General features: G+C 49.6%; 1 protein-coding gene across 1 annotated transcript; it reads right to left on the minus strand.

The window, feature by feature from the left end:
- Positions 1 to 6360: 6360 nt before the first annotated feature.
- Positions 6361 to 26239, minus strand: RIBC2 (RIB43A domain with coiled-coils 2). The gene is made up of 7 exons (XM_003281265.3): positions 25911 to 26239; positions 25524 to 25605; positions 21930 to 22274; positions 16466 to 16584; positions 12555 to 12782; positions 7718 to 7884; positions 6361 to 6493 (listed from the first exon to the last, which is right to left on the minus strand). Exons 1-7 carry the CDS (start codon positions 26022 to 26024, stop codon positions 6415 to 6417), a joined length of 1134 nt encoding a protein of 377 aa, XP_003281313.2. The 5' UTR covers positions 26025 to 26239; the 3' UTR covers positions 6361 to 6414.
- Positions 26240 to 26296: the final 57 nt, after the last annotated feature.

Genomic DNA, 26296 nt, shown 5'->3' on the forward strand with positions numbered 1-26296 from the left:
TGTGTAGCTCTGTAGGCTGAAGAACACGATATTTGAGATGTGACTCACTAGAGCACACTGTGGAGGCTGGAGTCACCCGGACACTGCAAGAAAGAATCTTTTCATTATTTAGCATAAGGCTGATCCTTTATTTTTATTTTTCAAATTTTATTTATTATTTTTTCGAGATGGAGTGTCACACTGTCGCCCAGGCTGGAGTGCAGTGGTGCAATCTCCGCTCACCGCAACCTCTGCCTCCCGGGTTCAAGTGATTCTCCTGCCTCAGCCTCCTGAGTAGCTGGGATTACACGTGCCTGCTACCATGCCCGGCTAATTTTTTGTATTTTTAGTACAGACAGGGTTTCACTATGTTGGCCAGGCTGGTCCTGAACTCCTGACCTCATGATCCACCTGTCTTGGTCTCCCAAAGTGCTGGGATTACAAGTGTGAGCTACCGCACCTGGCCTTATTTTTATTGTCATTTATTTATTTTTATTTTTTTTGAGACGGAGTCTCGCTCTGTTGCCCAGGCTGGAGTGCAGTGGCACAATTTCAGCTCACTGCAGTCTCCACCTCCCGGGTTCATGCCATTCTCCTACCTCAGCCTCCCGAGTAGCTGGGACTACAGGTGCCCGCCACCATGCCTGGCTAATTTTTTTGTATTTTTAGTAGAGACGGAGTTTCACCGTGTTAGCCAGGATGGTCTCGATCTCCTGACCTCGTGATCCGCCCACCTCGGCCTCCCAAAGTGCTGGGATTACAGGTGTGAGCCACGGCACCCCGCCTTATTTTTATTTTTATAGACAGAGTCTTGCTCTGTTGCCCAGGCTGGAGTGCAGTGGTGTGATCTCAGCTCACTGCAACCTCCGCCTCCCGGGCTCAAGAGATTCTTCTGCCTCAGCCTCCTGAGTAGCTGGGATTACAGGTGCCCACAATCATGCCTGGCTAGTTTGTATTTTAGTAGAGACAGGGTTTCACCATGTTGGCCAGGCTGATCTCAAACTCCTGACCTCAGATGATCTTCCCACCTCGACCTCCCAAAGTGCTGGGATTACAGTTATGAGCCACAGTGCCTGGCCCCCTTCCCATTATTCTAAACAATAAGAACTTGAACACAGAATAAAGAACCATGTGCAAATGACTTTATTTTTCTTCCTGTTTATCTTATGGCTTCATTTTAAAATGAATAGGCTATCTTTTAGAACAGTGTTAGGTTTACAAGAAAATTGAGTAGCAAGTATAGAGGGTTCCCATATGCTCCCTTCCCATAGACCCCTAGTTCCCCTATTATTAACGTCTCATGTTAGTGTGGTACATTTGTTACAATTGACTAGCCAACATTGACACATCATCATCACCCAGAGTTTATAATTTACATTAGGGGTCACCCTGTGTACATTCTGTGGATTCTGACAAATGTATAATGACATGTACCCACGGTTACAGCATCACACAGCAAAGTTTCACTGCCCTAAAAATCCTTGTGCTCTCTCCGCCTATTCATCCCTCCCTCCCCGCAGCCCCTGGCAACCACTGATGTTTTTACTGTTTCTATAGCTTTGCCTTTTTTGAAAAGTCAGGCTGGGTGCGGTGGCTCATGCCTGTAATCCCAACACTTTGGGAGGCCAAGGTGGGTGGATCATCTGAGGTCAGGAGTTCAAGACCAGCTTGGCCAACACAGTGAAACCCCGTCTCTACTAAAAATACAAAAATTAGACGGGCGTGGTGGTGCATGCCTGTAGTCCCAGCTACTTGGGAGGCTGAGGCAGGAGAATCGCTTGAACCTGGGAGGCGGAGGTTTCAGTGAGCCAAGATGGCGCCACTGCATGCACTCCAGGCTAGGCAACAGAGTGAGACTCCTCAAAAAAAAAAAAAAAAGAGTCGTATGATTGGACTCATACAGTAGATAACATTTGCAGATCGACTTATTTCACCAAGCAATATGTATTTAAGGTTCTTCCACATTTTCTTGTGGCTTGATAGCTCTTTTCTTATTATTATATCTTATATTAATAAGACTCCATTGTCTGGAGGTACCACAGTGTTTTTATCCATTAACTTACTGAAGAACACGTTGCTTGCTTCCCGGTTTTGGCAATTATGAATACAGCTCCTGTAGACACCCATGTGCCAGACGTTAAGTGTGGACATAAGTCATTTGGGCAAATACAAATGGCTTTTGAACGCTATTACTTTTTCTGTGCTGTTTTGTTTTAGATGTGTCTTTTGTAAGCGGCGTATATATAACTAGAATTTTTTAAAGCCAGTCTGTGGAGAGCTAGGAGACAAATATACCAAAATATTAACTGTAGAATCTAGGTGGTGGGTGTATGTGTACATTCTGTACAATTCCTTCAGTTTTTCTATATGCTTGAAATAAAATGTAGCAGGGAGGGCTGAGTGCCGTGGCTCAGGCCCGTAATCCCAGCACTTTGGGAGACCAAGATGGCGGATCACTTGAGGTCAGGAGTCCGAGACCAGCCTGGCCAACATGGAGAAACCCTGTGTCTACTAAAACTACAAAAATTAGCCAGGCGTGGTAGTGCACTCCTGTAATCCCAGCTACTCGGGAGGCTGAGGCAGGAAACTCGCTTGAACCTGGGAGGCGGAGGTTGCAGTAAGTCAAGATTGTGCCACTCCAGCTCGGGCGACAAAGTGAGACCCCCATCTCAAAAAAAAAAAAAAAATTAGGGGAGAATGTAACAAAAACCCTTTGGATTTATGAAATCACAATGGGCCTTTCACGGGAGAGTAACCCCCCATGTCTGGCCTCGGCTCTGCCTTCCACCCAGGGGCAACACACGGAACGTCTTTTATCCTGTGGACGGGAATCACAACATCCAGCAGTGTCGGGGCTGTTGCAAGAACCTGCCCAGCACAGGGCCTCGGCCTCCGCAGTTTAACCACCTCGTTCCTCTTCCTGCCTGGAGAACGGCAGGGACTGTGTCGTGCTGCTGGTCACCAGCAGAGAGCGCACGGAAAGCAAGTCTGCGTCCAAAGTTCTCACGCCTGCCCTTCCTTCAGGAATATTTTTTACAACGTTGCAGCCTTCAGAGTTAAAGCAAGCCTCTCCACGTTGGGGCGTGATTCCAGGCATATAAACGCAGTGGTGATGACTGCGGTGGCCTCCTAGCGCTGTCTCCCTTTTCTCCTCTGCCTCCTTCCCAAGGATTTCCTTCCCTGTCCCTGTCTCCCATTAGACGTGGCGATCCTGGCCCAGGGCCTAGCCTGATCCAGGACAGGAAGAGAACTCAGTGCTCATTGAATGAACCAACATTACTTCCCATTTCTCCCTTTATCTCCCCACTTGAAAGCGGGAGGATGAATGACAGTATTGGCTGTCACTCGCCCATCACTGGGGCCCTCCCAGAGCCTGGCTTGTTCAGCCTGGACACAAATGTTCCTAATGGAGTTATCCTGGGAGGCAACGGAACCAGGTGCCCTCCTGCCTTTCCCCCTGTTGTGGGTTGAATTGGGTCCTCCCACAAAAGATATGTAGGAGTCCCAACCCCAGGTACCTCAGAATAGAACCTTATTTGGAAAAAGGTTAATTGTAAATGAAATTAGTTAATATAGGTCATTAGGTTAGGCTCTAACCCAATATGGCTGGTGTCCTTATGAAAAGGGGAAATTTGGACACATACACACACCTAGGGAAGACCACAGGAGGAGGAAGGCACAGATCAGAGTGATGTGCATACAAGCCAAGGAACATCAGAGATCACCAGCAAACTACCAGGAGCTGGGGCAGAGGCCGGAACAGATCCTTCTTCACAGCCTCGGAGGGAAGCAACACAGGCTACACCTCCATTTGGACTTCTGGCCTCCAGCACCTCGAGGAACTCTAAGTTTCTCCTGGTTAAGCCACTCAGTCTGCAGGCGTTTGTTAATGGGATCCTGGGAAATGAGTACACCCCCAACCCCTTTCCCTACAGGGAGTGTCCGTGTTACCATCAGTCACTGAAAATACCCAGCTCCAGTTCAGGAAACAGGGGTGAGCAGCTGGCTGAGAGTTTGGAAGCCCAGGGCTCTGCATGGTGGCCCTGCCTGGTGCAACCAGAATAGTGAGGTCCTTCATTTTGTGGATGCAAAACGAGGCTAAGCAGCTGCTTTCCAGCGGTGTGACGGGGGCAGGTTCAAGAGACCATCTGCCCAAGAGGCCCAGTGGGAGACTGGTACACAGGGCGCGCTAACAAACCGACTCTCGCCCTCCCCTCTCTGGCTTTACATCACAATCCACAGTCTAGTTACAGCTCCTGAGGCAGTCCCCTGGGTCCCACCTGTTGTCCCACACCAGCCTGGGGGTGGCAGCATTACTTGGTTGACTGTGGATTTGAACCACGTCTTCAGCGTGGTCATTTGTTCAAATGCTTTGCCTGGGAGCCCGTGTGGGCCTGGATCCAGAGGGAGGCATAAAGTCTGTCTGCAAAGCCTTGCCTCCCTTTTGGCAGCCCCTGGGTGGCCTGAGCCTGCTGGGCTGCTAGAGCACACCCAGCCCTCTCTGCCTGGCCGACAACTCTTTCCAAGCTCCCCTTTTGCCTTCAGGATAAAGTCTGCAGCCTTGCTCGTTGGGCCGGCCTGCTCCTCACACCTTGGCCACAGGCCTCTTCCTTCCACCCCCACCCCACACCAGCCCCCAGGCCCTCTACACACAGACCTCAGCAGATACTGCCCTGCCACTTCTCTCCTGGACACTGCAGTGCCTTTGTTTATGCCTGCTAGCAAGTCCAGCCCCATTTTGTCCACCTAAAAACCCTACCGATCCCGAGGCTCAGGTGAAACGTCACCCAGTGAAGGGTCTGAGCATGGGAAGAACCAGAGGGGCATTTAGACGGAGGGTAAGGTGAGCTAAGCTGTCTGCACTGGAGTATCCAGCTCTATCTCAGCTAATGTGCCAAGAGCTGCCATCTGTCAATGGCCCTGGGTATATGGCCCCACGAGGAACCCATGTGGAGAGGGAAGAGGTAACTGGGGTGGGGGAACCTAGTCATTTCTGGGCCTTGGGGCCAGAAATCCTGTCCTTGAGGTCAAGGACAGGGCTGGACTTAGTCCCCACTCTCAGTGGAAAATGCCTCCCCACACCTCCTGCCTGGCAATTTTCAAGTCACTCTTCAAGTGTGGCCTGCAGCAGATGGCTAGTTGTCCCCCAATATGTATTACTTCATTTGTATACAATTGTAGAATGATGGCCTGGTCACGCGGTTAGCCAGCTAAGCTTCCCAGCCTCCATTCACCTAGGTGTGGTCACATGACTGAATTCTGGTCCATGGGATACAAGCAGAGGTGAAATGCACTTACCATGCCATGTTGTCATGGAGAAGTAGCATGCTGACCCCCTTCTTTTTTGCCTTTCCTCCTCGCTGCTGGCCAGAGCGTGGCAGGATGGTGGAGGCCGGAGCAGCATCCTGGACTACAAGACAGGAGCTGCATGTGGCGGCGGAGAGAACAGAGCCACAAGCTGGAAGGAGCCTCAGCAGAGCCACCATATGAGCTTGCACTTCTATGAGAGCAGAAATCAGCCTCTGGTTTTTTTTTTTTTTTTTTTGACGGAGTCTCGCTCTGTCGCTAGGCTGGAGTACAACGGCGCAATCTTGGCTCACTGCAACCTCCATCTCCCGGGTTCAAGCGATTCTCCTGCCTCAGGCTCCCAACTAGCTGGGACTACAGGCGTGCACCACCACGCCCGGCTAATTTTTGTGTTTTTAGTAGAGATGGGGTTTCACCATGTTGGCCAGGATGGTCTTGAACTCCTGACCTCATGATCTGCCCATCTCAGCCTCCCAAAGTGCTGGGATTACAGGCGTGAGCCACAGTGCCCGGCCGAGCCTCTGCTGTTTCAAGGCCACTGCTGTTTCAGGTCAGTTGTAGGAGCCGGCCGAGTGAAGTGCCTGAGAGCCAGCTCTCCTTGGGTTCAATCCCAAGCGCCCACACTTCCTGGGGGTATGACCTCGCCAAGTCACTTAACGTGTCTATAACTCAGGTTATTCAACTAGAAAATGTGAGTAGTAAAAATACCCACCACCAGCTGTTGTGAGAATCAAATTAGTGAATTCCACATGAAGTGTTTGGCTTTGCACATAGCTTGCATTTGGGAGCGGTAACGATTACTGCAGCTGAACCTAGAGTCTGTGCAGAACACAGGCCCACCTTAAATACCACCTTAAATACCACCTCTCTCTACGGTGCCCCTGAGCAGGCCCGTGTGGAGCTACTTCCCAGAGCCCCACCCAAGACCTTCGCTGAGCTGAGCTGAACAGAAACTAATGTTCCTCACAGAAATACAAGGAAGAGGTTAGATAAATGTTTTGTCCACAGTGGACGATTACAGCTGAAGGGTACTTGTGGCCCAAGGAGTGTATTTTTAAAAAAGAAACGTGACTCTTTAAGGTTGCCACTCTTTATACATGAATGACGGGAACAAGGGTGGCTTCCTCATTATCGACTTCCTGTATTAAATTGTGTGAAATAATCTCCCGTGGGTTGATTTGTATAGACTTCATTCATATATTTTTTCCTGATAACAAAATGAGAAAAAGAAAGGTCAGCAAATGTGTATACTTCCTATTCTTTTTTTTTTTTTGAAAAGGCACACATTTTATTAGTGTGTTATCCCCAAAATACAGAATACATTTCACACCTAATGAGCCCCCCAGAATGATCCATCTCAACTGCTCCTCAGCGGTGAGGGTCACTTTATAATTACGCTGCAGTTAGATTAGGGACTTACACCAGTAACATTTGGGGACATATGAAAATTAAATCTCCGTGGGTGTGACTGTACACTTTGTTCACCCCATTTCATTTCTCAGATCATTCTTTTCTATTTTTTAGAGACAACGTCTCTCTCAGCCACCCAGGGTGGAGTGCAGTGGTGCGATCATGGCTCACTGAAGCCCTCAGCTCCTGGGCTCAGGCCATCCTCCTGCCTCAGCTTCCCCAGTAGCTGGGATTTCAACCGTGTGCCACCATGCCTGGCTAATTTTTGTATTTTTAGTTTAGTTTTATTTTAGTTTCACCATGTTGGCCAGTCTGGTCTCAAACTCCTGACCTCATAATCCGCCCACCTCAGCCTCCCAAAGTGCTGGGATTACAGGCGTGAGCCACCGCGCCCAGCCCTCAGATCATTCTTAATGCTCCTTTTAGGCCCTCAGCAGAAGTGATGATAACAGATGGACCCACCAGCAACCAGACGTCGGATTGGAGAAAATATTCCTGGGTCCCCCCTGAGTTTAAGCCAAGAGCTTGATAAATAAGTAAATAAATACTGTGGTTTTCAGTTGCAAGTTCACCTGTTTACTTGCATGTGACATCTTCCTGTAGCTGGAGCTCTGAACTCTTGGGGTCCTGTCTATAACCAAGAGACTCCAGGCTTTTTCAGGGTAGCCCAGGAGCCCCTCTCTCTACCTGGAAAGCCATCCCTGAGTAGGCAGTGCCATCCTCCTCCTGGGTCTCAGCCATGAAGCCTCCTCCAGGAAGCATTCCTGACTCCCCCAGCAGACTCAGTGCTCTTCCCTGGGGCTTTGGGTGCCCTCCACCCATGCACTCCGTGTGGACAGCAGTGACCCGTGGCCCATGGTTCTGTCAACCCGAGCCAGCCCACTTGAGATCCACAGTGTCCAGATGAAGACCACCAGGGCGGGGTGTTCCCCCTTTTGCCCCCTCCTTGTCCTTGACCTCCACAGCCCCATGGTCCCTCCACCCGGTCCCCCACCTGGCCCTGGTCCCACCCAGCACTCACTGCAAACACTGCTCCTTGGCCAGGCTGAGGTTGCTGCTGTCCAGAGCTCTGCGCAGGTCACGCTGCTGCCGCCGCTGCTGCCGTTCAAACAGCAGGGCGGCACGAGCCCCCTGAATCCTCCGCCGGTCCCAGTCCAGGTCTCGCTGGTGCTTTTCTTCCTGGAGCCTCTGGAAGGAAAAGAGGCAGCTCACCACCGCCTTTCCCCACAGCCAAAGAGCCCCAGGGGATTATCTAGAAGGCCTGCCTCTCATTCTACAGATGGGGAAACTGAGGGTCAGAGGAGGGGCAGGTAGGTGACCGATGTCAGGCAGGAAGCCAGAGGAGACCCCCAGCCTGCCCTCATTCCACGTGGCCCGGCTGCCCTCCCCCATCAGGAGGTGCTGGCCGTTCTTCTCCTGAAGGCACAGCAGGGACTCAATTCCTACAGCAGCCTCCACTCCCGGCTCCCGGGTGCAGGGCTCCCAGGTGCAGGCTGGGCCCAGAGTCTTCCTCCTCAGGTCCTCAGGGGGCTCCCTGGCTCGGTCAGCAGTCAGATGCCACCTCCATGAGCCATGGCCGACTGCCCCACAGCTGAACGCAGATCACCTGGGCAGCTTCCAGAACATGCAGACACTACAGCCTCACCCGATGACAGGAAGGTTATGGTCCTAGAGGGGCACCCCAACCCCTGAGTTGCTATGTTTCAGCTCATTCCTCGCTGCCCTCCTCACGTGAAAACTCTGGAGCCCTCGAAGAGGAAGCTGGATTTGCGTGGAGGGAGGGGTACTTCCCCGTGTGTTGTCAGCTTTGTTAGTCCCCTTGGCCCCCTTTTGCCATTTTTAGGGCACAGCCTCCTCCCGCCAAATGAGCAAGGATAAGTGTCCGGTGAGTGGCATGGGGGTCTGGGTGGCCCCATCCTGGGACTGAAGGCAGGCTGGCGGGCTTTGTCACCCACAAGGCAAGTCACCCTGCTCTCACGAACCTCAGTGTCCCCCGCTGTAAAGCCAGGCTGCTCTCAGGAGCCCGGGGTCATCACACAAGCTGCTTGGTGGCAAACAGGGAATGGCATGGGACACACTCACCCGGGCTAAGAGCAAAGCAGACAGCCCAGCTGTTTGCTGCAATATCCCAACTTTCCCAGTTACCTCCAAGCATAGAAAAGGGGATGGAGGCAAGAACCCAGAAAGGAAGGGGGCAGTATTTCTGAGTAGGGAGGTTTCATGTGTGTTTTTCCCCCTTTGTGCTTTTCTGTCTTCTTAATTTTCTACAAAAAATGAAAACTAGACAGCAATACTGCTTTCAGGATGGCCGGCCGATCTTCTGTGCCAGACGGTCCAGGCAGAGCTGCAGTCCTGAAGCACAGAGCAGGGCCCTGGCCCTGGACCCCGATTCCAGCCCCAGCGCCCTTTCCACCTTGGACTACTTCCTGAACTTCACGCCCCCTGCCTGCCCAGGTCCCGGCCCCACTGCAGCCTCCCACACACATGCACCTCTGGCCTGCAGGGAAGCAGGTGGGCAAGCTGCCCCACCCACTCCTCATGCCCTGGTCCACGCCACTGCCACTGTCCCTCCTCCTCCCCAGACCCACCAAATCAGAAGCTTATACCAACTGTGGCACCTGCCACCCCAGCCTGGCCTCTTCCACCCCTCTTTGCAGGTTTGAGACCCTCTCCAGATCTCTCCTGCCAGGATTCTCGGTGGTTTCAGCACACACAGAGACAGCCCTCTCTTGTCCCCAGCTGCTCAGCTCTCCTGCCTCCTCTCCAAAGATCTAGTCCCAGCTTCACCTTCTCACCTCCTGGGCACACCCTACCAGTGGTTCTCAAACTTGAGTACGCATCAGAATCCCCAGGGGGCTTTCGAAACCACAGACTGCAGGCCCCACCAGGCCAATGCTGTGGGTCCGGAGACCTTCCCTTTGGGACCCTCCACCCTTCCCTTGTCATTACCAATAACAGTCTCACTGTCTTACCTGCCTCTTCCACTCTCTCTCCAAGTCCCCGATTTCAATGATTATGTCCCCCCACAAAGTGTGACCTCCAGTCCGCTGGCTGCCACTTTTCCAATCTTTCTCTGGCCCCCTGGTTTGTCTCATGGCAGACGCTCCCAGGCCGATACCCTCAGCCCCCTGAGTCCTTCACTTGGTCAGGCAGGCGGTGACCACAATGAATCTGGCTAAGCATGGTGGGTGACACCCCAACAGCGCTCTCTGCGGTCACTTCAAGGTCATGACTATGACCCCCCAGTGGGCCCTGGACACTGTCCGACCATTCTGTCCCCTTCCTCCAGGCTGTTCCCTCTCCAGCTCTTCTAGATGACCATTTAGCACTAACTCCCCCCAACCCTGCTCAGTTCTACTTCTAAAAGGTAGAAAATGGCACTTCAGTGGTCCTGAGGCACAGCCCCCAGTACAAAGCAATTCCAGGTCTCAATTCTGTTCACCCGCAAGCTCCCGCCCTCACGCCCCTTCCTGTAACTCCCATGACGGCTCTGAGCTCCCAGAGGCCACACCAAGCCCTCAACTAGCACTCCATGTCCCTCGCTCTCCTGCAGCCCAGGGACACGGCTCCAGCAAGTCTCTCCTCTGGCATCAACTTCCCCCTCTACTGCATCACTCTGGTTGAATGAAAGTATGCTGTTATTTCTACAATCAAGACAAACAAAAACTTTCCCTTCACCCCATGGCCCCCACCAGCTCCCACTCCATTTCTCTGCATCCTTTACAGCAAACGCCTTGTAAGTGCTGTCTACATGTGCCATCTCCATTCGTTTCCTGCCTGTTCTCTCTTGAGCCCATTAGGCTGGCAGCCCCACTCCTCTGCCAAACATGCTCCTTCCTGACAGGGTCCCCGGTGACTGCCATGATGCTGGATCCAGCGTTTAGCCTGCAGCCTGGCAGCAGCGTTTGACCCACGAGTTCCCCTCTCCTTCCCTCCCAAACACCTTTCCTCACTTGGCCTCCAGCAAACCATGGCTTGCATCTGTCCACCTCCCTGGCGGTCCCTTCACAGATGCCTTTGCTCTTTATCAACAGTGGTGGTGAGAAGGGGGGTCCTGGGGGGAGCAGGACTCAGTCCTCAGCTTTAAATACTCTCTGTAGGGCCGGGCATGGTGGCTCACACCTGTAATCCCGGCACTTTGGGAGGCTGAGGTGGGCGGATCACTTGAGGCCAGGAGTTCGAGACCAGCCTGACCAACATGACAATACCCTACCTCTACGAAAAATACAAAAAGTAGCTGGGCATGGTGGTGCATGCCTGTAATCCCAGCTACTGGGGAGGCTGAGGCAGGAGAATCGCTTGAACTCAGGAGGCAGAGGTTGCAGTGGGCCGAGACTGCATGACTGCACTCCAGCCTCGGTGATAGAGACTCTGTCTCAAAATACATGCATACAATCTCTCTGTAGGTGACGACTCACATTTATGCCTCTGGCCCAGACCTTGTTCTGAGCCCTGTGTTATATATCCAGCTGCCTCCTGGGCTTTAATTGGAGGTTGTGGCAGAAAATACTACTTGTCTCCCAGTAACCATTTTTCGTTCTTCTTTAGTAAAACAATCACCAGCACTTCACTGTCTGGAATAAACACATTTCCTTGACTTCTTTAGAGTTAGGGGCAACCTTGTGACTAAGTGTTGTCCAGTGAAATATAAGTGGAAATCTCCTTAGAGTGTTCTCCATCCCTCCTTCCTGGTAGCTGGACTATGCATGTGATGGCTGGTGCTCTAGCAGCCATCTTGCACTAAGAAGTGAGAGCCAGGAGCCAAGGATAGCAGGACATCAGTCAATGACCACAGAGCTGCCATACCAGCCCTGGACTGTTTTCCTGAGGATTTAGTCTACTTGCAAGAGAGAAAGTTCTATTTTGTTTAAGATGCTGTTATTTGTGGTTTTCTGCCACATTCAGGCAAATGTAATCCTAATAGATACAGATATCTAATGGACTTTGCACACTTAACTTATTCAAAATTGTAACTTTGATTTCCACCCCTCCCACGCCACCAACCTGCTCCTCCCATCATCTTCCCCATCTCTGGAAATGCCAATTCCATTCCTCTAGTTGCTCAGGCCACAGGACCTAGAGTCATCTTTTAACTCCTGTCTTTCACACGTCCCCACACAATCATTCATCCGATATTGTCAACTCTACCTTCAAAACAGATCCAGAATCTGACCATTGCTCAGCACCCCCACTGCCTGCCCCGTGGTCCCAGCCAGCATCGCCTCTCACTGTGAACACTGCAAGGCCTTCCTGGAGATCTCCTTCCTTCCCCCTCAGCCCCTAGTGTCTGCCCTCAATACAGGGGGATCACGCTGGGGATCTTGTTCAACCTAAGTCAGATCCTGTCACTCCTCTGTCCAAAACCCTGCAGAGTTCCCCATCTCAGTCACAGAAGAAGCCAAAGTCCTCCCCAGTGGACTGCCAGGACCTCTACTGTCTGCCTCTGAGGCCTCCGTACCTGCCCCTCTCTTCACTCCACTCCAGTCACCAGGCTCCACGCCCTTCTCTGAGCAGGTCCAGCAGGGTCCTGCCTCAAGGCCTTTGCCCTTGCAGCTCACCCTGCCTGGTCGTCCTTTTCCCAGGTAGACACATGGCTCCCTCCCTACCCTCTTTTGAGTCTTTGCTTCAATATCTTCCCAGTCTACTGTCCTCTTTCTTGGCACTCCTACTCCTGATGCCACATCATACGGGTGTGAGAATATCTGGCTCTTGTCTCCCCCCCGACTAGAAGGGAAACTCCTTGAGGGCAGGTCCTAGGGCAGAGCACAAGGCCTGCTACAACTACATTTGTGCCTGGAAGGCAGCGGGAGCAAAGAGCCTGGCTCTGTGGGCTCTGGAAAAAGGGGCAGGGCAGTCACCAGCTTCTCCTGGACTTGCTGCTTCTGGACTAGGCGGATCTGCTCCAGCTGCTCCTGGGTCATGCCCTTCCAGCGGTCAGGGACCACGCGGTGGGGCCCGAAGGAGCTGGCTGCCTGCTGCGGGTTCTCGGAGAGCAGGTCCCCACGCAGCAGGTTGGTGATCTCGGCCAAGTTGTCCTCTTGTTCTTGCTTTTTCTCTTGCTTTTTCCTTTCCACTGACTCGATGGCCTAAGCAGGTGAAGACATTAAAGAAGATGGTCCAAGTGACCCCAGGGGTATTCTGACACCCAGGCCAGCAAATCTCACTGGGGGCCCTCGAGGGGAGGATATGCTAAGGGCAGCAGGAGTCGGGTGGAGGGGAGACTTGTCAGGCACGGATGTGGGTGGGTCCTTGAAGCCCTGGCTGCCTGCGCACTGCTGGGCGGGTGGGCTGGACTCGGGGGATCACCACCTGTTGGGTGTGTGCATAAGAGCTCTGGGTCTTGCACCAACTTGCCAAGGCAGGGAGCTCCCTCCTTAAAGGCTGCCACCCCGCGTGGGCCTGGTCCCACCCAAGGCAGGGCTCTGTGCCCCTGGCAACCCTTGGACATCTGTGGGCTGCAAAGAACACTCAACAGAGTGATTTGCAACAGTGGTGATTTCTAAAAGGTAGAAAATGCACTGTCACTTCAGTGGTCCTGAGCCGCAGCCCCCAGTACAAAGCAATTCCAGGTCTCATTTCTGTTTGATTTCCTGGGGGGGTCCCTGGCTGTGTGACCTGTACCAAGTCACCTCCCCTCTCTGGGCTGCAGTCATTTCTCTGTAAAGTCAGGAGATGGCTTAGGAGACATGTACTTGGGTTAACAGTTGTCCTCAGTAACACATGGACAGGGCAGTTTGCAAGGAGCTGGCATTCCACATGTGCTCACCAGAGGCCAGCTTGATTGAGTCACACAGTACAAGCTTTGTAGTTAGACAGGCCCAACTTCAATACCGGACTTGCCACTGAGTACTCCCTAAGGAAGTCAGCTCATCCTTCCAAGCCCCCCCACCCATTTTTTTTTTTTTTTTTGAGATGGAGTCTCGCTCTGTCACCCAGGCTGCAGTGCAGTGGCACAATCTCAGCTCACTGCAACCTCTGCCTCCCAGGTTCAAGTGATTCAACACTGTTCTTCCTTGGCATGGGGCAGAACAACCTGTCCTGCCCACTTAGAGTGAGCATGGCCACGTGGCTTGCTTTCACCAGTGAAATGTGAGCAGAGGCCGGGCGCAGTGCCTCACGTCTATAATCCCAGCACTTTGGGAGCCCAAAGCGGGCAAATCACAAGGTCAGGAGATTGAGACCAGCCTGGCCAACATGGTGAAACCCTGTCTCTACTAAAAATATAAAAAATTAGCTGGGCATGGTGGCAGAGGCCTGTAATCCCAGCTACTCGGGAGGCTGAGGCAGAAGAATGGCGTGAACCCGGGAGGCGGAGCTTGTAGTGAGCCAAGATCGCGCCACTGCACTCCAGCCTGGGTGACAGAGCAAGACTCCGCCTCGAAACAAAAAAAAGAAAAAAGAAATGTGAGCAGAGGTGGCACTACTGCTCCTAGGAGGAAGCCTGGGGGGACTAGCCACATTCCTTTCCTCCTGTGCTGCGGGGATCCTCCGGCTGGCGGTCGCTCCATCCCAGGGCCTGGGCTCCAAACTGAGGATGCCAAAGAACAGGCCTCACAGCCAGTCCATGGCGGGCAGGGAGCATGCATGGAACATCAACTTTCTGTTTAAGCCACTGAGACTGGTGGGTGCTTCTTACCCCAGCAAGGCTTAGCACATTCTGACTGACACAGGAGGGTGTTATCACTTCCTCATTCTGCAGATGATCAAACGGAGGCAGTGGGTGGCCTGCCCAAGGCTGCAGGGCACAGCCTGGTCTCACACCCGTGTGGTCGGGCTCCAGAGCCTGCGTGTCAGACCCTGACGCCACAATGCCTCTCTGACAAAATGAGCCCCGACCCGAGAACTGGAGGCCCTCATGTGTGTCCTTCCTGTTGAACTGGACTGGCCTGCTTGGACTTTTCTTTTGAGGATAGTTATCCAGAATCTTGGATTAACATCCCAGGTTAATTAAAAAGCCTAGTTGTAGTTAGGAACAGAGCTGCAGAAGCCAGAGGGTGGCTTTTCCCAGTGCAGGAGTGTTTGCAATGGTGCTGCCTCGTGGCATCCACATGAGGAGCTGGGGGTCTGAGAAAACCAGGCAGGCTGTGGATGCCCATTAAACATCTTCTAGAATATATGAATGAATAAATTGATGAATGAGATAATAGGGTTTAGCAAAAGCCACCCCAATGCCCAGCAGGAAGGGCTCAATAAACATTGGTTGAATTGATGAATGAACGAGTGAATTATCATCATCATCATCATCACTTCCATAAATGAATGAGCGGATCACCAGCCAACAGTGGACTAATTGTCAAGGGCCCCATCCTGCCATTCACTTGCAGTGGGGACTGGAGTGAACAGCCTCCCCTCTTTGGGCACCCTCTGTAAAATGAAGGGCAGGGATGGATGGTCTCTAAGACCTTTGCAGCTCACTGGGTGGTGAGCTCAGACTTCAGGTGTCTTGCTTTGCCCTTTGGTCCTCCCCAGCACCTGCAGTTGGCTCTCCTCATTCCTCTCCTGTGTTGAAAACCCACATTCTCTGGTGTCTGGTCCAGCCTCTCTGGGATTTTGACTGCCTGCCCCCACCAGGAGGACAGTTTTGAGCTTGTATCTCCAATATATTTAGTTCACAATGTGGTACTACTATACTTTAATGATAGCACATGCTTCTAACTACACATGTACATGGAAATCAAAAGTGATGAGGTTAAAAATGAATATGAAGCAGGGCTCTGGTATCTGCTCTCCCACAGATCCTGCACAGCCTTCTTTGGGGACCATAGTTCTAGTTGACGAGCGAACCTGATCAACAAACCCAAGCAAAGTCCCCACCCACCAGAAAATAGAATTGTATTTGAAAAGAAAACCTTGTGGGGGGAGGGAGAGGCAGCGGGGGCGAGCTCTAACTTCCAAAAGGAAAAGAGGGCCAGATGTGGTAATCTCAGCACTTTGGGAGGCTGAGGCAGGAGGATTGCTTGAGCTCAGGAGTTTGAGACCAGCCTGGGCAACATGGAAAAACCCTGTGTCTACAAAAAAATACAAAAATTAGCCGGGCATGGTGGCGCGTGCCTGTAGTCCCAGCTACTTGGATGGCTCAGGTGGGGGGATCATCTGAGCCTGGGAGGTCGAGGCTGCAGTGAGCCGTGATCGTGCCACTACACTTCAGCCTGGGTGATGGAGTGAGACCCTGTCTCAAAAACAAACAAACAAAAAAACCAAAGAAACAAAAAGAAGAACCTATTTCAGCAACTTCAGCATCAGGTTGGAGGGAAGGGGAGTGTGTGGGAGGAGGGGGACCAGAGTTTAGAGAGGAGGTGTGAGGTCTCAGGAGGCCCCAGTGTCCGAGCTCATCATGATCTTCTTCATCATCCCTGCCATCGGTGAGCATCCAAGTAGCTGTTCTCAATAAAGGGGTTAGTCTGAGAGGTGGGAAAAATGGAAACCAGCACCAGGCATTGGAGCAGAGCTAGGCGGTAACAGTCTAGGTGGATGTCACCATCCTCATGTTACAGAAGAAGAAACTGAGCTGTAGACAGGTGAGCTGACTTCCCCAGGTTACATGGCTAGTTTGGCAGGTTTCCCTCCAAGATTCACAGCTAAGGGACAGGACTGGGTCTCATCCATCTCTGTCATCAGGCAGCCCATCAGGGTCTCTGTCAGGGCTGGTGATGTGACCAGGGGAGCAGGCTGAGACTGGGATCCCAAGGAGGCTGGAGAGCCTTGGGAAGCCGTAGAGGGCTCGTCCTCCCCTCCAGTCGTCGAGCCCGGGGTCTCGGAGTAGCTATACCTGGATCTTGTTGAAGTCTTTCACAGATGCACAAACCGCCTTTCTGGTGGTGCTTTCCAGCTTCTGGAGGTGCTTGGCTGTCTCATCAAACTGCAGCCTTGTCTCTGTGTAGAGGGCCTCTGAAAGGAGGAGGCAACAAGCCATCAGACCAACCTGGCCACGGGAGCACCTTCCCCCGATGTGTGGCTGTTTGTGCCTTTGCCTCCTACCACGTCCTTAGCCATGAGTATGAGGACGGGAACAACAATGACAGGACCTGCCTCTGAAGGCTGTGGGAGAGTCAAGCTCCCAGATCGGTGCTAGTGATCACTACTATGCTGGGGTCCTGGGACAGGCTGGTAATGTGCCCCTTGCTGTCCTGCTCTATCTGGAAGTAGCTAAATCCTTACAGTGGGCAAGACATACTCTACAGCCCCAGGAAATGACGTTTGAGACCTGCAGGACAAAAGAAGTGGGTCAGGAGCAGGTGCAGAGGTTTTGGGAAAGGATTCAGCGGAATCCAGAATGAAAGGGCAAGAAACCAGACAGGACTCTATGGAGGAAGCAGGGCCAGATGACAGATACTGTGGAGTGGCAGGAGGACTTGGTCAGGCCAATGAGGAAGAGAAAGAGGAGGAGTAGGAGGTGAAGGGGTCAAGGTAGAAGGTCCAAAAGCAAAATGTGAAGATTTGGAGTCAAACAGAGGAGGCTCACATCCCATCCCAGACATTTCCGAGCTCTGTTAACCTCAACTATTACTTAGCCTTGCTGAGCCTGTGTCCTTACCTGTGAAGCAGGACATACCTCCTTTGCAGAATAATAATTATTAATATAATTAATATAATATAAATATAATTAATATAATATTAATATAATTAAATAATAATAATAATAATTATTATTATATAATAATATTATAATAATAATTATAATTATTATTATATAATAATATTATAATAATAATTATAATTATTATTATTATTTAATTATATTTATATTATATTAATTATATTAATAATATCATAATATATAATATTATTATTATAATTAATATAATTAATATAATATGAATATTATTATAATATTAATATTATATTAATATTAATATAAATATTATTATAATATTATTATATTAATATTAATATAATTATTATGAATAATAATATAATAATAATAATAATATAATAATATTATTATTATTATTTGAGATGGAGTCTTGCTTTGTCGCACAGGTTGGAGTGCAGTGGTGCATCTTGGCTCACTGCAACCTCTGCCTCCTGGGTTCCAGCGATCCTCCTGCCTCAGCCTCCGGGGTAGCTGGGATTACAGGCGTGCACCACCATGCCCAGTAATTTTGTATTTTCAGTAGAGACAGGGCTTCACCATGTTGGCCAGGCTGGTCTTGAACTCCTGACCTCAGGTGATCCACCCACCTTGGCCTCCCAAAGTGCTGCGATTACAGGCGTGAGCCACCACGCCTGGCTTGCAGAATTATTATGTTAAGAAAAAGCCATCAATCAGAAGTTTCTTCATTCAAGTATTTGTGCCCTGTGGGTCTCCTCACTGTCTCCAAAAACAAAGACCAAACTCTTTCATCTTCAATTTCTGGCCTGTGCACAGTCAGCCTCTCCTCTTGTCATTCATTTGTTCATTCATCCATTTAACATACAGCCATGGAGAGCCTAGCATGGGGGTCCCACTTTGCTGGGCACATGATACATAATGGGAAGTAAGATAGAAAGGGCTTTTCCTGCCTTCCTGGAACTTGCTGCCTAGGAGAGGAGACATCAACCAACACATGAACCCAGAATAAATGTATTAATACCAACTGTAGCAGTGACTGGGAGGAAAGGACACAGAGACCAAGAAGAGATATGCTGGGGGCTCCTGGCTGAGGCGGCTGAGGTTTGTGGGGAGGGTAAGAGATTGCTCCTCTGGGAGCAAATGACGTTTGAGACCTGCAGGACAAAAGAAGTGGGTTGGGAGCAGGTGCAGAGGTTCTGGGTTGGGAAAGGATTCAGTGGAGTCCAGAAGTGAAAGAGGAAGATGGCAGGAATACAGTAAGTGGAGGGGGCGGAGTTGACAGTGGAGAGATGGGCAGAGGCCCAGCACGCAGAGCCTGTGGGCTGCGGGAGGATTCCGCATCTCTTTCCAAGTGCATGGGAAGCCATTAGTGGGCTTGAAGCTGGGATCGACGGGGTAGGGTGATGCTGTCCAACCCCACATTTCTTTTTCTTTTTTTGAGATGAGTTTCGCTCTTGTTGCCCAGGCTGGAGTGCCGTGGCACAATCTCGGCTCACTGCAACCTCCACGTCCCGGGTTCAAGTGATTCTCCTGCCTCAGCCTCCCAAGTAGCTGGGATTACAGGCACATGCCACCACACCCGGCTAATTTTTGTATTTTTAGTAGAGACGGGGTTTCACCGTGTTGGCCAGGCTGGTCTCAAACTCCTGACCTCAGGGGATCCGCCCGCCTCAGCCTCCCAAAGTGCTGGAATTACAGGCGTGAGCCAGCGCACCTGGCCAAACCCCACATTGTTTAAAAGTATCACTGACTGCTGTTTTGAGAATGGACCAGAGAGGGGCAAGAAAGGAAGTGGAGGCCATCACAAAGATCTTGGCAGAGGTCTGTTCAGCTGAGGTGGTGGCTTGCATCACAAGGGTGACAGCACGGATGCGGACAAGCGGACAGTTCAAAATATATGCAGGAGGTAGAAGGGACAAGAGTCAGAGGTGGCCTGGAGATGGGGGTGGGTCATGGATGATTCCCTAGACGTCTGGTTTAAGGGCAGGAGGTACCAGTTAGTGGGAGGAGAAAGACGGAAAAAGGAGCAGATGCAGAAGAGGATCCAGGGCTGCTTTCCAATACGTTGTGAGGGGTCCTGTGAGATGTCAAGGAGACCGCTGAAGAACCAAGTCCACGGCTGAAACAAAGCCTTTTGGCCAGAGGTGGAAATTTAGGCCACTTGGGAGATGGATGAACCATACAACATGTCAGTGATCAAGGCTATGTAGAAAAATAAAGCAAGGGGATACGGAATGTGGGGTGGGAGGAGGGTACAGGGTTTAAAATAGGGGGGTCAGGTGAAGCCTCACTGATAAGATAGCATTTTAGCACAGCCCTGGAGGAGAGTGGTGATCCCTACAGATATCTGGGGAAAGACATTTCTAAGCGGAGGGAACAGCACATGCAAAGGCCCTGAGGCAGAAGTGAACCTGATACACTCACGTCTGAAAACAGCAAGACAGTGTGGAAAGAATGGAGTGAGGGCAGCATAGCAGGAGATAAGGCCAGACTGTGAAGGCATTGTAGATCCCTGAAAAAAATGGTTTACTCTGAGTGAAATGTTCACTCTGTAGGATAAGGGGAGAGACCCAAAGAGCAGGTGAGAGATGCTTTTTGTTTGCTTGTGTGAGATGGAGTCACGCTCTGTCGCCCAGGCAGGAGTGCAGTGGCACAATCTCAGCTCACTGCAAGCTCCACCTCCCGGGTTCACACCATTTTCCTGCCTCAGCCTTCCAAGGAGCTGGGACGACAGGCACCTGCCACCACTCCTGGCTAATTTTTTGTATTTTTAGTAGAGATGGGGTTTCACTGTGTTAGCCAGGATGGTCTCAATCTCCTGACCTCGTGATCCTCCTGCCTCAGCCTCCCAAAGTGCTGGGATTACAGGCATGAGCCACCGTGCCCGGTCTTTATTTTTTCTTTTTTTTTTTGAGACAGGGTCTCACTCTGTTGCCCAGGCTGGAGGGCAGTGGTGCAATCATGGCTCACTGCAGCCTTGACCTTCCAGGCTCAGTGATCCTCCTGCCTCAGCCTCCTGACTAGCTGGGACTACATGGGCACAACACCATGCCCAGCTAACTTTTTAATTTTTTGTAGAGATGAGGTCTCACTTTGTTGCCCAGGCTGGCCTTGATCTCTTGGCTTCAAGTGATCTTTCCTCCTCGGCCTCCCAAAGTGCTGAGATTGCAGGCATGAGCCACTGCGCCCAGCCGAGAGATGCTGATAGCCTTAGTTTAGAATGGGAATGTTGGAGGGTGTGGAAAGTAGTTGAAAAATGGAGAGAAAGGAAGGAGTCAAGATTACTTGGGCTGGGGCCCGGGCAGCTAGAAGAAAGGAGCTGTCACAGATGTGGGTAGAAGGTCAGGTCTGCAGGGAAGAACAGAGTTATTGGACTTGTGCTGATCTTGACAAGTGCATTAGACATCCAAGAGAAGTTAGATGGATTTATGAGTCTGGATTCAGGGAAGAGTCCAGGCTGGAGATATAAACCCGGGAAATGATGGCCTATACGTGGCATTTAAAGCCATGAGACCAGACAAAATCACTCAGGGGTGAGTTTAGCTGGTAGAGGAGAGCACTGGTGTGAACAACATCCAGAGATTGAGCAGATGAGAAACCAACAAAGGACCTGGATGGGAAGGGAACTAATATGAGAGTGGTGTTCTGAAAGCTGAATTGCATGCGGATTTCAAGGAGCAGGAGGTGATCAACTGTGTGTTGTGCTGATGTTAGGTCAAGATGAAGATCGAAAACTGACCTTGGATTGGGCAACATGGAGGTCACTGGTGAGGTTGGCCAGGGCAGTTCCAGTGGAGCACGGAGGGCATAAATCTGGTAGGAGTGGGTTCAGGAAGAATGGGAGAAGATGATCTGGGAGACATCACTCATGGAGAGCAGACAGGAAAGAACAGGCTGGGAGGAGGATGAGCTGAGCAAGGAGACTGCAAACTAACAAGCAGACAGGAGGGGCTCAAGAAGGCAGAGTGCATTCCTCTCTGTGCCCGGTCCCCGTTTTGTCTTCCTCATAGCTCCTCACTATTTCATCGCCCACTGACACACCCCAAGAGAGCAGGGATGTTGTCGTCTTCGTTACCCGATCTTTCTGGCACAGAAGTAGCTGGAAGGATCAGTGCTGCTCGAGTGCAGGCATGAAGAGGAGCTGGGAGAGCAGAATGCTGCTGACCTCAGTGAGGACGCATGGGGCTTTCTACAGTTCCCTCAATGAGAGGCTGTTTCATGCCTTGGAGCCTTTGCCCAAGAGGTTCCCTGGGCTTGGGGAGTCCTGGTGAGGACATGTGACCACCATGCCTGCAACTACACCCCCAAAGTCCCCTGTAGGAATTTCTACCACAGCACCCAAGAGACTTAGGAAGACCTGCATCTTTCCCATTCACCTTCCCAGCAGACTGGGAGGGCAGGGACCGATTCTGAGTTACCTCCGCACGCCAGCATCCAACTGGGACCCCGACACGGAAGGACTTTTCCACATGACTGAGGTGTGATTGGAGGTGTTTCCCTCCTGGAGGGCAGGCTCTGACTTTTCTTTCCCCACAAGGCCAAAGTAGCATGTGGCTGTGCTTATCAGTAGGACTTTAAACAAATCCCACAAAAACTGTAGAGTTGCTTAAAAAAAAAAAAAACGTAGGGTTGGTTTGTTGAAGAGAGTGTTGAGCCCAGCTCGTCTCTTCTGTTTCATTACCTGCACATTTTTGCTCAGCACGGGCGTTCTTCCATTCCCTTTGCTGCTGCAAAGACCATTCCCTGTTTTGTTCCTCTTGGAATTTCTTCCTCTCATGGAAGTTTAAATCCTCTCCCATGAATTTCTGCATGCCTGATATCGTATTCCGAACATCATTATCTGACTGCCGGGCTGGAAGATCTTTCTTAAGGGCTAGGGGGTCGGACAGATCAAATTCACGGCGAGTTTCTGGCTTCTGAAAACTCTGTTGGAAGTCATTGATAGCCCTACAGAGATTTTTCCTATCCCTCTTTTTCCGGTTTTCCAATATGCACATGATTTTGTCATTTTGCCTCATTTCAGCAGCTGGAAAAAATATAGCATATCCATAAGCTTAGGATTCAGAAGAAAAAATAAATTTGAATCCATTTTATTTTTTATTATTGACTTTTTTAGAGATAGGGCCTCATTATGTTGCCTGGGCTTGTCTCCTGGCCTCCAACTATCTTTCTGCCTCAGCCTCCCGAGTCGCTGGGATTATAGAAGTGAGCCACTAAACCCAGCCCATGAATCTACTTTAAAAACTAATTTTTTTAGTGATTGCAAAAGTAATACAACCCTCCAAAAAAGTAACACAGCCATTAAAGGATTAATATCCTGAATATACAAAGAGTACCTACAAATCAATTTAAAAAACCCCAAAACCCCAACTCAATAAATGGGCAAAGTGTAGGAATGGCCAGACAAATCACTATAAAGAAACCTGAGGCTGGGTGTGGTGGCTCACACCTGTAATCTTAACACTTTGGGAGGCCGAGGTGGGTGGATCACCTGAGGCTGGGAGCTCAAGACCAGCCTGACCAACATGGTGAAACCCTGTCTCCACTAAAAATACAAAATTAGCCAGGCGTGGTGGTGGGCACCTGTCGTCCCAGCTACTTGGGAGGCTGAGGCAAAAGAATCGCTTCAACCCAGGAGGCGGAGGTTGCTGTGAGCCAAGATCACGCCACTGCACTCCAGCCTAGGTGACAGAATGAGACTCTGTCTCAAAAAAACAAACAAACAAACAAACAAAAAACCCTGAGTAATAATACACTTATGAAAGGATGATCACTCATACAACGTAGGAAACATCCAATGAATCGAAAGCAAAATATTTAAAATGCTAATAATGGCACACATTAGTAAGGATGTGGGGAAACAAGATCTCTCATTTGAGGCTGGGCATGGTGGCTCACGCCTGTAATCCCAGCATTTTGGGAGGCCGAGGCGGGCGGATCACGAGGTCAAGAGATCGAGCTTATCCTGGCCAACATGGTGAAACCCCGTCTCTACTAAAAATACAAAAATTAGCGGGGCATGGTGGCGCGTGCCTATAGTCACAGCTACTTGGGAGGCTGAGGCAGGAGAATTGCTTGAACCCGGGAGGCAGAGGTTGCAGTGAGCCGAGATCGCGCCACTGCACTCCAGCCTGGGGACAGAGTGAGACTCCTTCTCAAAAAAAAAAAAAAAAAAAAATCTAAACCAGCCATCAGTATGGGAATGGATGAAGAAACTGTAGTTAATTCATATAACAAAATGCCATAAAACAATTAAAATGAATACTCTCTATATGTAAATCACTGATTAATTTCAAAAATACAAGCCTGGATGAAAGAAAAACATATTGAGGATGGATCTATTCAATAGGATACCATTTACATAAATTTTAAAAACACATAAAAACAATTTTATGTTGTTATGAGTACATACATAAATAGTACAAGCATAAATAGTGCATGGGGGCTGGGCCTGGTGGCTCATGCCTGTAATCCCAACACTTTGGGAGGCAGAGGCAGGAAGATCACCTGAAGTCAGGAGTTCGAGACCAGCCTGGCCAACATGGTGAAACCTCGTCTCTACTAAAAATACAAAAATCAGCCCAGCATGGTGGTGTGCACCTGTAATCCCAGCTACTCGGGAGGCTGAGACAGGAGAATCGCTTGAACCCAGGAGGCGGAGGTTGCGGTGAGCTGAGATTGCGCCACAGCTCTCCAGCCTGCACGACACAGCAAGACTCCATCTCAAAAGAAGGAAAAAAAAGCATGGGAATGATAAACACTTCTGAGGAGAAAGGAAGGGAAAATTAAGAGGTGGGGGGCGGGATGGTGTTGCTATATATATATATGTGTATATATATATGTGTATATATATATGTGTATATATATATGTGTGTATATATATGTGTATATATGTATATATATGTGTATATATATGTATATATATGTGTATATATGTATATATGTGTGTATATATGTATATATATATGTGTGTATATGTGTGTATATATGTGTGTATATATGTATATATATGTGTGTATATATGTATATATATGTGTGTATATATATGTATATATATGTGTGTGTATATATATGTATATATATGTGTGTATATATATGTATATGTATATGTGTATATATATATATAAACACAATTCTCAAAAAACACTCAAAATACCTGAAGCCAATTTGGCAAAATGTTAACATCTACTCTGGTGGTGGGTACAAATGTACCTGTCACATTGTTTTTGTAAGAATGAATTACCTCATAACTAAAAATATTAATAAAAAAGATAAAATGTTTAGAACATACAGAACAGTATAAAGGAGAAAATAAAGTTTACTCATAATTCTATCCCTCCAACATTACCCTGCTAACATTTTGGCATATTTCCTTTCTTCTTCTTCTAAGCATATTTTAAAATATTTTTAAAACATAACAGCCCATTGTATGTACAATTTTGTATCCTGCTTTTTTTCTATTATAAAAATACTTATGGTGTTTAAAAACACTGAAATTTCTTTTTTTTTTTTTTTCAAATTTATTTTTTGTAGAGATGGGGTCTCGCTTTGTTGCCCAGGCAAGTCTAGAGCTCCTGGTCTCAAGTGATCCTCTAGTTTTAGCCTCTCAAAGTGTGAAATTTCAACAATTGTTGAAACTGTTGGACATGATAGGGGAAAATGAGTTATATTTGAAGTGGAATAATAATACCTTGAATAACAGTATTCAAGGTATTTGAATACTATGATTTGAATCATGCCTATCTCTGAGCCAGCTTGAGGGTGTGAGCCTGGGCATACGTGTTATCTGGTATAAACAGCTGTCCTTCATAGACAGTCTTAAACTTTTGAGCAGAGCAAGTGAGTGTGTGTGTGTGTCTCTGTGTTTAAGGCTCTTCCTATCCAGTTTTTTAAGAAAATGAAGGAAAACATATATTTACCCTTAAAATCTGTTTCTTATAATCCACATTCAAATTCAATAGCTGTTTTAAGAGAAGAATCAGTGCATTAAGTTAACTGGGCACAAGAAATTGTGAAATTTAAAAGGAGGAAGAGTGTGAAAATGTGAAGCAAGGAGGGCTGGGTACCGTGGCTCATGCCTGTAGTTCCAGCACTTTGGGAGACTGACGTGGGAGGATCACTTGCACGCAGGAGTTCCAGACCAGCCTGGGCAACATAGTGAGACCCCATCTCAATTAAAAAAAAAAAAAAGGCAGGGCAGGAGGGCGGTGGCGAAGACTGGAGTCTAAAGGCACACAACCCTGAACCAATAGATAAGCATTCAGGAAATGCTCACCAAAGGTTTCGTGTCTAGCTTTTTCAGTAGCTTCTTTTATCTTCTGGTCATGAGCTTGAACATCCCAGGCTTCAGTGTCTCCCTATAAATGGAAAAACAGAGGAGAAGGGTTAGAGCCAGATAATTTTATTCAGTAATAACAATCCTACTTATTATTATTTTTAATCTCTGCCCCACTGCAAACGAGTTGTAGAAAATCTGGCTCAGGGGAGGAGAACCGCTGGTGACTCCAGGCGAGCTCGAGAGGGAGCATTATTGGCCCTGCAGGATGCCGTTTGCAGCCTCCTGGCTCAGATGTTTCATCCTAGAACTCATCTCCTCTCCCCCTCCACGCCGCCCCTCGCCCGCATCTGCCGCTCTAACCCCGTCCCGGCCCTGCCCTTTCACCCCAATTATCCTGTTTCTGGCGTTGAAGACCCGCTTCTGCCTGCACAGCTCCGCGTGCCTCCTCTTGGCCAGGCTGGCGTCCTGCCGCAAGTCCCTGGGCAGCGCCACCGCCATGGTCTGGGAACCCACGGAAAGCCTAAGTAAGGGGTTTTTAGAACACGCAGGATCAGGAGAACAGACGACGAAAATAAGCAAGCTGTAGCGCAGGCGAGGTTGGCTCCCTAGATCGAGCCGGGGAAAGACAAGCCTTTAGCACGGTTTTCCGTCGGGCTCCCAGTGACGCCGCTGAGGTGCAGACGCTCCCGCTCCCTCGGAAATGTCAACAACTCGTTGCTAAGGAACGGCTCCGCGCTCGCCGCGTCTCGCTCTCTTCTCGCGACACTTGG

This window comes from Nomascus leucogenys, chromosome 7b (genome assembly GCF_006542625.1).
Source record: "Nomascus leucogenys isolate Asia chromosome 7b, Asia_NLE_v1, whole genome shotgun sequence".
NCBI lineage: Eukaryota > Metazoa > Chordata > Mammalia > Primates > Hylobatidae > Nomascus > Nomascus leucogenys.

Excerpts from the sequence above, each read along its gene's own strand:
- RIBC2 (XM_003281265.3), bottom strand. The coding sequence starts at position 26,024 with ATGGCGGTGGCGCTGCCCAGGGACTTGCGGCAGGACGCCAGCCTGGCC. Across the intron at positions 7,885-12,554 it reads AGCAAGTCCAGGAGAAGCTG|AGGCTCCAGGAAGAAAAGCA; the intron begins GTGACTGCCCTG and ends TTTTCCTTCCAG. Across the intron at positions 6,494-7,717 it reads GCCAAGGAGCAGTGTTTGCA|GAAAAAATATATGAATGAAG; the intron begins GTGAGTGCTGGG and ends TTTTGTTATCAG.